The 10,166-nt window shown below is 43.0% G+C and overlaps 1 protein-coding gene across 2 annotated transcripts; it reads left to right on the top strand.

The window, feature by feature from the left end:
• Positions 1 to 1,635: 1,635 nt before the first annotated feature.
• Positions 1,636 to 9,606, top strand: LOC134610572 (G2/mitotic-specific cyclin-B1-like). 2 transcript variants are annotated; one of them, XM_063453573.1, is made up of 9 exons: positions 1,636 to 1,685; positions 4,690 to 4,809; positions 4,879 to 4,965; positions 5,387 to 5,557; positions 5,956 to 6,114; positions 6,194 to 6,430; positions 7,667 to 7,807; positions 8,020 to 8,130; positions 9,428 to 9,606. In XM_063453573.1, exons 1-9 carry the CDS (start codon positions 1,665 to 1,667, stop codon positions 9,521 to 9,523), a joined length of 1,143 nt encoding a protein of 380 aa, XP_063309643.1. In that variant the 5' UTR covers positions 1,636 to 1,664; the 3' UTR covers positions 9,524 to 9,606. The 2 variants fall into 2 exon arrangements, with proteins under 2 accessions (XP_063309643.1, XP_063309642.1); XM_063453572.1 differs by having other exon boundaries at positions 4,876 to 4,965.
• The last annotated feature ends 560 nt before the right edge of the window (positions 9,607 to 10,166 follow it).

The raw sequence follows: 10,166 nt of genomic DNA, 5'->3' as shown, positions 1-10,166 counted from the left end.
TACCACGTCAAGGCAAAACCTTGTAGGTGGGTCCTACATTAACAAGTCACATTGCTGTCCTCAGCCACAAGGTAGAATCTCTAATGAGAGAGAGGGGTATTTTTCTAAACCCTTTACATACTTAATAACCCTTAAAGGAACACTATAGTCACCTAAATTACTTTAGCTAAATAAAGCAGTTTTAGTTTATAGATCATTCCCCTGCAATTTCACTGCTCAATTCACTGTAATTTAGGAGTTAAATCACTTTGTTTCTGTTTATGCAGCCCTAGCCACACCTCCCCTGGCTATGATTGACAGAGCCTGCATGAAAAAAAAACTGGTTTCACTTTCAAACAGATATAATTTACCTTAAATAATTGTATCTCAATCTCTGAATTGAACTTTAATCACATACAGGAGGCTATTGCAGGGTCTAGCAAGCTATTAACATAGCAGGGGATAAGAAAATCTTAATTAAACAGAACTTAAAATAAAGAAAGCATAAATAGGGCTCTCTTTACAGGAAGTGTTTATGGAAGGCTGTGCAAGTCACATGCAGAGAGGTGTGACTAGGGTTAATAAACAAAGGGATTTAACTCCTAAATGGCAGAGGATTGAGCAGTGAGGCTGCAGGGGCATGTTCTATACACCAAAACTGCTTCATTAAGCTAAAGTTGTTCAGGTGACTATAATGTCCCTTTAATAGGGAACACGTGGGGCGGGCGGCAGTACTGTAACATGTAACAAGAGGGAATGCAACTCTGAATTCTATTTAGACTACATTAGTGCTGTGAGCTCTCTGGCACCCCATGTGGCTGTACTGCTTGCACACCCCAAAGGCCATCCCTGGGTGCATGACAGGACTGTCAGAATGGGCGCAAACAAGACAAAAGTGACACACATAAAATAAAATATTGGTGCAAACAGAAAATTCTAAAATATTTTGATGTAAAACTTCCGTTAAATATTTTATACATAACCCCCTATGTTGTATGTGTAGCAAGACAGTGGTTCTGGGCACACATGAATGGCAATATCCGTGTTCAGGTCAAAGTACTGTTTATACCGCTCTGTTGTAATACTATCTGTCCACGTGAGTAATATTATAGCGAGTACAACTGGTCCGCAATGCTGATTGTGAAGTGATATAGATAGTAAATCGGATTTTCTCATTTTACGCATTTTATAGCTGACATGCTAACAAAGCAGAAGGTAAATTCACTAAACAGAAAATTGTCGTGAATTATTTTTGATTCATTATTCGTGTTAGCGTTTATATAATGCCAATATTTCGTGCAGCGACTTACAGTTTACAAAATGCGGATATTTAACACATCATTGTTCTACAGAAATCCTTTTTAAAACATGATCTAAATTATGCGATATGGTAATCAGTCCAGTTATGTTATAAAAAATCAATGGTAAAAAAAAAAACAACTGCAACACTGTAAATCTAAGCCCAAAATAGCTGATCTGCAGAATAAGCTCCTGAAAGCATTGCACAGCCAGCTGGGTCTGATTACTTCCTAAGCAATAGATTCAGGTAACGAAATTACCTGCATCTGTGGGGGCCACGTTGGGAGGGATTGCTGCAGCCAATGAGAGCATTGTATCAGTGATTTAAACCACAGCACAGGCCACACACTTTAGTCACAGCTAGATACAGACAGTAGTTTCCAAGTATGCCTCTGACCAGGAGTAAGGTAAGTGTCTTTGATGCAATGATGTTTATTACATACCTTCCAAGTGCACTTGTTTAGCTGGACAGTCCCTATTTTCTAGGAGCTCCATATTGTTGGTGTTCCTGAGCCCCACAGCAATAATACTCCCAGTAATGTGTCTCTGTGTAAAACAGAGCCCCGCAGCAATAATACTCCCAGTAATGTGTCTGAGTGCATAACAGAGCCCCACAGCAATAATAGTCCCAGTAATGTGTCTGAGTGTATAACAGAGCTCCACAGCAATAATACTCCCAGTAATGTGTCTGAGTGTATAACAGAGCTCCACAGCAATAATACTCCCAGTAATGTGTCTGAGTGTATAACAGAGTTCCACAGCAATAATACTCCCAGTAATGTGTCTGAGTGTATAACAGAGCTCCACAGTAATAATACTCCCAGTAATGTGTCTGACTGTATAACAGAGCTCCACAGCAATAATACTCCCAGTAATGTGTCTGGGTGTATAACAGAGCTCCACAGTAATAATACTCCCAGTAACATGTCTGAGTGTATAACAGAGCTCCACAGTAATAATACTCCCAGTAATGTGTCTGAGTGTATAACAGAGCTCCACAGCAATAATACTCCCAGTAATGTGTCTGAGTGTATAACAGAGCTCCACAGCAATAATACTCCCAGTAATGTGTCTGAGTGTATAACAGAGCTCCACAGCAATAATAGTCCCAGTAATGTGTCTGACTGTATAACAGAGCTCCACAGTAATAATACTCCCAGTAATGTGTCTGAGTGTATAACAGAGCTACACAGTAATAATACTCCCAGTAACGAGTCTTTAAGCTACAATAAATGTGTGTAACTAAGATGCACTGCTCCTTTTGGTTATATCTAAACTCCATAAACTAATCGTAAATAACCTAAAACTTAATTGGAGGCGGAATATCGATTTGAAATGTTTTCTCCTCCTGCTGCCTTAACACAGTTTAAGGGTGGAGGCAATTGTCCATCTTCTGTTCCAAACCTTGTGCTATAGGTGTATTCTACTTCCTGTACTGTAAGGGTTTCTCTTTAAGTGTATAGTGCAACTAATTAAACTGTGCGTTCCATGATTCTTTACCAGCATTATGGGAGATGTAATCAAAATATCTGCAGTTTCAAAGGTTACCTAACCCTCCCTTAAGGTAACCTATCTAATTAAAAAGGCAATGGATTTTATTATTTAACATAGTATGATGCTACCATCTACTGGTAGTTTTTCAGAATTCAGCTATATAATTGAAGCTGCGATTACTTAAAGGATCACTATAGTGTAAGGAAAACAATGTGGTTTTCCTGACACTATATGGTACCCTGAGGGTGCCCCCACCCTCAGGGTCCCCCTCCTGTGGTGCTGAAGGGGTTAAAACCACTTCAGCAGTTTACATTAATCCAGCCTGGGCTTCCTCTGTGCTGGTGACCTCTCCTCCCCGTCCGGTGTCAGCGGAGCCGCAAGGGCCACACGCGCATTCGAAGTGTCCATAGGAAAGCACTTCTCAATGCTTTCCTATTAACGCTCTGCATGATGGAGACAAAATGTGCCTACAGCGTTGCAGTTGCGCCTGAAGGGGCTGACTGCTATGTTTGCATCTGAAGGGTTAAAACTTGAGGGAACTGGCACACAGACCACTTCATTGAGTGGAAGTGGTCTGGGTAACTATAGTGTCCCATTAAATGTGAGGGGGAGTGCTGCCTGCTCGCCAAAAAGCCATGGCTGAGTTTATGAACTGTGTTAAAGAGTGCTGCACAGAGGTCCTCAGTCAGTCTGGTACCACTTAAAAAGAAAGGCCCTAGCAATCCACTGGAACCTTGTTACTTGTGTGCAAGGCGTTCTATGCTGCCCTAAAGGCATTAACATCAACTTTATGTAGGATGCTGTTAAATGGTTACTGTAGTCACACTGCTAATATATTTATATGTGGCTCATTAAAGGAACACTATAGGGTCAGGAACACAATTATGTATCCCTGACCCTATTATGTTAAACTACCATCTAGCCCCCCTCTTAACTCCCTAAATATAGTAAAATCTTACTTGTATTAAAGCCTGCAGCTGCTGGCTCTGCCTCTGACATCAGTGTTCTGAGCCAATCACAATGCTTCCCCCATAGGTTTGGCTGTGAAGGACGCAGAGCCAACACAAGTCAAACACAGCCCTTGCCAATCAGCATCTCCTCAAAGATGAATTTAATCGATGCATTTCTGTGGAAAGTTCAGTGTCTGTCTCCATGCAGAGGGAGGAGACACTGAATGTCAGTCACACTGTGCAGCACTGCCCCAGTAAGCACCTCTAACAGCCATCTGAGGAGTGGCCAGTGAAGTTATCACTAGACTGTAATGTAAACACTGCATTTTCTCTGAAAGTGTTTACTTCAAAAAGTCTGAAGGTAATGATTCTACTCACCAGAACAAATAAAATAAGTTGTGGTTGTTCTGGTTACTATAGTGTCCCTTTTATGTTAGAAACTTCGGCTTCTTCTCTGCCCACTGCTATCATCCCTCTCCAATATGTGCTATGTCTGGAATACTGACTATGGGTAACATCCTGTAATTGTGGGTATAATACCTGGGGTTGGGTGAAATGTATGGTGTTCAATAAACCTACGTGTTATGGTGTAGGTTCAGTAATCATTCCCAGACCCTCAGTGAATGGGGGTTCAGTAACTTGGTGGTGTGGTGACTTTTTTTTTTTTTTTTTTTTTTCAATTGTACTTCAGCTCCATGTCTTGTATAGTGTCTACAGCACTATAGAACGTTTCATAAAGAAATGTCTATTTATGAAGTCAAAACAGCTGCTATTGTCATACTGTGCTGACGTAGCATGGTTACTGCTCCTTGGCGCTCTGACAGAATGTCGCAGCAGGAGACTTAAACCTGTACTGACATATTGCCACTGGGGGTCTCTGCTGGTTTCCATGGTAACTGTCCCACTCTTAGAACTTTATTTTTCTTAGAACCCCACATTCTGATGCCTCCCTATCTTATATCCACAGAGTGTGATCCTGACAGAGGAAAACAGGGTAGCTGCCATGGCTGCAAAGAGGGTAGCTGTGTGCCGGCCAAGGCTACGGAATGCTCTGGGAGACATTGGAAACCAGATGGGAAATGCCCCAGTAAGTTACGTTCACAGAGATGGGTGTATGACTTTATATCTCAACTCACTGGCCTTTCTCTCACAGCAGGAAGCGCAGATTTTAAAGAAACCAAATGCAAATAAGGCGGACAGACTTCCTGCTCTGAAGGAGACTGGGCCTAAGGAACTTGAAAAGGTGGGTTTTTGTCTTAATTCTATTACTTTAATAGGTTGAACAGATGACTCTATCATGCCTTGCTACTTTGTTTTATGTACACATTGTGGTGTGGGAAGAAAGTCGTTAATTCTTTTATCTTATTTTTTTATTAATTAAATACTTGCACTATAGTGAGGAGTACAAATGTGTATTCCTAGTCACCACTTAACTGACTGGGTCCCGTTGGGTTAAGTGACTTTACTTGCCTCTGCTCTGGCCGAGACTATCTATCACTCATACAATTGCATTTTTTTCACACTGGGAGGCTAGTGCGCATGCAGGGGAAACGCTGCACCTTAATCCCTTCTTACAGCATATGAATGATGCATTCTTGCTATAATGCCCCTTGGCAATGTGTTATGTTGAACATTCCATACTTGTCTTTTGTTCTCCTAACAAGGTGCTATGTAGCTCTCCCAGTCCCATGGAGACTTCTGCCTGTGAAGAGCTGTCTCAGGCCTTCTCCACTGTCCTCCTACAAGTGAAAGATGTGGATGAAGAGGATGCTGACAATCCACTACTGTGTAGTGACTACGTTAAGGACATCTACTCGTACATGATGAGGATGGAGGTAAGGAGTAAGATGTACTGTCTGTTCCTCCACAATCACTAAATTAAATGATTTTATTTCTTCATGATCTAGAACATTCTGTTAGACCATTCACTAACTCTAGACCAATGTCTGTTGCCATATAATTTGCAATCACTCCTGTTAGTGCTGTCTGGAGCACTTGTAGAGTCAGGGCCCTGTTGTACGTCACTGCAATCCTTGCCATTGGCATCAGGTTGTCAATGCTTGTCTTCTGCTAATCCAGACATGTAAAGTTACAGGAATGAATGTTGCTAAAGTGTTTTCAGAGCCACACACTGCAGCATGTGATGTAATCTACGCAGGCTTTGTTTCTCTGTAAACTAAATACTCTAATGGAGAATAAAACATTCCCACTAACTGTACTCCTGACCCTCCAGGATGAGCAGGCAATCAGGCCGCACTATCTAGCAGGACAAGGAATTAATGGTCACATGAGGTCTATCCTGATTGACTGGCTCGTACAGGTTCACCAGCGTTTCAAGCTGCTCCAGGAGACCTTCTTCATGACTGTGGCGGTCCTAGATCGGTTCCTGCAGGTAAACTTCCTAAACACTGGGGTTTTCCCAGAGTGAGACTAGTGCACTATAGGCTTAACTCTGTTAATTGTCTTGTTAGGCAAATCCTGTGCCCAAAAATCTCCTGCAGCTGGCTGGTGTCACTGCCTTGTTTGTTGCATGCAAATATGAAGAAATCTATTATCCAGCCATTCGGGACTTTGCGTTTGTGACTGATCATACGTACTCAACTGCCCAGATCCGAAACATGGAGATACAGATACTCTCTGTCCTCAAATTTGAAATTGGCCGGCCTGTAGCCCTGCACTTCCTGAGGAGGGCATCAAAGATTGGAGAGGTAAGCTGTTCATGATATCCCAGCTTCTTCACCCAGTTTGCTTCAACCAGAATTATTTGTTTCTACAACAAAAGTACACCCTGTGGAATCCCTCCTTGATTACCCAATACAGTGATTTGACACATATATCATAGGCCACTGATCACACTATCTTCCTGTAGCAGGACCAGGATAACCTGGCTGGCTATCCCCTCGTTATAAAGTGCCCTGATGTATTTGACACAGTTCCAGGGTACAACCACAATCTTTTTGCCACATTCTGTTCTCTTCACCATGGGGTGGGCACTAGACTATGTCCCCTCCCAGTGACTTCCTGGCAGGAATGGGACCCTTGTTCCCATGGGTCCCTTGTTCCCCAAATACTGTGGCAGGGAGTAGTCTTCCCAGGGTCCTCTGTACCTGGGAGTCCCAGCATGGGGGAAAAATTCATGGGCTCCCAGGCACACAAACCCCACCAATCTTGGGACCTCCAGAATGAACAGCCTCTATTCATGGGGTCCCTGGGTGAAACCAAGCGAAGGAAGCATCTCCTTTCAAGACACAAACGTTTGTCTATACAAACGGTAGCTTCCCTTGCAGTTTAACGCTTGTGTTGCAAGTTGCCAATGTTCTAATTGATGTGAACACTCAAAGGGCACTGGGAAGGTCCTCTTTCGGAAGCCGAGCGAAGTGGGAAGCAATCCAGGAATGCTCCCCCTGGACGGTGTTCGCACAAACCGCCACCCTGGGTCTGCACACGCTGAGGCTTCCCTTCTGGTTTTCACACCTCATTGGTGAAGCATTCTAAATGGGGTATTGGGGTGGTCCCCATTCGGGAGACTAATGGGCTGCCTTTCTGTAGGGTCTCCCGAACTGGGAGCAGATCTACACAAATCACGAATACCAGGGAAACCTAAGCAACTATAGAATTACACTTCCTGGTTTAGCAGTGATCCTGCCACACCTCCCATATTGGGCAGAGGGCCAACTAAAAGTCATCTCTATTGATAACTGCATGTCTTGGACACAAGACACTGGTTCAATAGAAGTAGCCTGTTGACACCACTACATATCTGTAAATATAACCCCACTTCCATGGGAATGGCTATCCGGTAGTTTAAAGGTCAGGTTGTCAGATATTACCTGTTCCTCCTGTAACAAGAGTACTGTCTTTTATTCCTGTCTCATGTAAACTACTGACTAGGTTTAGTAGAATAACTTGAATCACAGGTGACTGTCCTGTTTATAATCTGACAGGCTGATGCTGTACAACACACCTTGGCAAAATACTTGATGGAACTGGCAGCAATGGACTACAACATGGTGCACATACCACCCTCTAAGGTGGCAGCTGCATCGCTCTGCCTGGCAATGAAAGTCCTCAATACCGGAGAATGGGTATGTCTGGAGTCTCGCATGAGGGGGTTTTGGTGTCTTCCCCACCATGTAGAACTGCAGGAACACTGGGGCTTCTCTGCTAAAATACTTTATATACTCTGTATGGGTCTTTTGGTTATCTTGCAATTAATACAATTGTCTTGGCAGCTCTAACACTGGCCCAGTGTTCTCTTGCCATTGCCAATCTTTCTAAAACTCTGCTGTATCTTCAGACTCCTACACTCCAGCATTACATGGTGTATAAAGAAAGTGATCTCATCCCAGTCATGCAACATCTGGCAAAGAATGTCCTGACTGTCAACAGGGGATTAACAAAATTCATGGTAAGACTGCTTGCTGCCTTTTGACATGAATACTGCATGGCTGCCACACTCTAACATGTACAGTGGCTGGCTGTACTAATAAACTGTAAGATCCTGCTTGTGGGAGCTTCCTAAGGGAGATTAACAGAACACTAGCTTTGGGAATACAGACTTGTATTGTCACTCACCCTAGCTCTACATGTCCTCTACCAACACCCAGTCCAACGATTTCTCTAACCGTTACTTATGTTGCAGGGATACTGTAACCAGAATACTTCAAGGAGCTAAAGTGGTCTGGGTGCCTTGTACTATCCCTCCTGTAGGAGGGGAATTGCTTCTACTTCACTTGAAGTGGCTATGGTGTAGAGTACCCTGTTGCAGAACTTTCATTCAGTGTCAAACTGTTAATGTGTCCCTAGAAGCCCACTACCTGATTGCTTGGCTTCATGAGGAGGAACTGGCCTGTGTAGCTGTGGTGGGCTAAAAGCTACCAGCTCCACTGCAATATGAATGGGTATCACTACAAGTGACATCTCTGCCCTGGCTGCACCCTTAATTGGTGTAAACTGCTCAAATGGTTAAACACTGAATGGAGAGACTGCGCCAGGAAATCCAGGCACCATAACTAATTCAGATGTATGGTCATAGTGCCTACCGCATCACTAACTGCTTATCTGGTAACCAGGATGGGGCTTGTAAATTGTACCCAATGATTGGTCATTATAGAGGCTTGCTGCGCAGGGAAAGATCTGCTCTCTAGACATTATAAACTGCATAATGTGCATGCTGGGTTTTACATGACTTGTCCATGAACTAACCAGCAAATTCAGGTAGTGGCCAACAAGAACCACCTCTACCAGCCAAGTTTAAACACATGTGCTGGCTAAGGGGTGACTGGCTAACAGACTGGTGAAAGCAATGAATTCTGAGACCTACTGACTGTAAAATGCCTCCATGTTTCTAAAGATTTAGTACAATGTTGGATCTTTGTAATCCCCACTAACTCTGCTCTACAAATAAATCATGTTATGCTGGATAATCCTTTATTTTTATACTTGTATAGTATCTTTATCCAGGAACACGGTAAAAATCAGTAGGTGACATGATAAAAATGTCAGCCAGGTATCTAAGACTGGCAGTATTCCGACAGTCATTAAGTTGGCATAATGCCAACAGTCTGTGGGTACAAAAGCTCAAACTGGTGCTGGGTGTCAGTGGGCAGCAGGGGGTAGGTTTAATTTCTCTGTACAATCCAACATTACTGTAGCAGGTGAATTCTGCTTATTCCACTCACCGCTAATGCCGGTTTCTCTTGCAGTCTGTAAGGAATAAATATGCCAGCCGTCACCAGCTAAAAGTCAGCCTGTGTCCCCATCTGAACTGTGAACTCATGGAAAACCTCGCCGGCTCCTGAGACAAGACTCCAGCTCGCACTGTGCACCGCACCAACATAGCTCTTATACTTTTTATCATTTTTAATAAAGCTTATTTATTTTATCTGTTTGCCTATTGTCATAATTTCAGTGAATGACTACTATAAAAGCTGCCTTCTTGCCATCTTAATTAGACATCCCCCTAGGCTCAGCTGCCTGTATCCTACACTAATCCTAATTTATTTTGTTTTTTGATAACGTGGCTCACGGGGTCAGATTAGGCTAGATTATTTACATGTTAAAATGTGTAAGGAGTCAATAGGCATAGATAGTAATTTTAGCTTTAGACCATTACCTGTGACATATTAACTCTATCATTGCAGACAAGGTGGGAAGCCTTCCTTGGGTATCAGAGCCCTGCTTCATATCATACTGAGCAGGGACGGTGTACGTTCAGAGCTTGCTTTATCACTCTGCGGTGGCATGGTTGTGTATGGTGCTCTCAGTGCCTACAGCCTTTATGCCAATGACAGAGGTAAACATTAAGGACATTGAAGTAGAGTAGCTTTTCAATAGTTGTGGTCAGAGGTACAAAGACCAGCATTGCTGCCACCTTCTCAATGTGGTCAAATTCTCAGAATAGTGCTGGATTAACCAATGTGACTGGTATACAAACAGTCTATA

Source organism: Pelobates fuscus, chromosome 5 (genome assembly GCF_036172605.1).
Source record: "Pelobates fuscus isolate aPelFus1 chromosome 5, aPelFus1.pri, whole genome shotgun sequence".
In the NCBI taxonomy this organism is placed as follows: Eukaryota; Metazoa; Chordata; class Amphibia; order Anura; family Pelobatidae; genus Pelobates; species Pelobates fuscus.
The sequence above is the reverse complement of the archived record's forward strand: the minus strand, read 5'-3'. Positions and strand labels throughout refer to the sequence as shown.

What these genes read in the sequence shown, in the direction of transcription:
- LOC134610572 (XM_063453572.1), top strand. Translation starts at nt 1,665, where the DNA reads ATGCCTCTGACCAGGAGTAAG. An exon ending in ACCAGATGGGAAATGCCCCA is followed by an intron (nt 4,810 to 4,875) that starts GTAAGTTACGTT and finishes TTTCTCTCACAG; the next exon opens with CAGGAAGCGCAGATTTTAAA. An exon ending in GGCCTAAGGAACTTGAAAAG is followed by an intron (nt 4,966 to 5,386) that starts GTGGGTTTTTGT and finishes TCTCCTAACAAG; the next exon opens with GTGCTATGTAGCTCTCCCAG.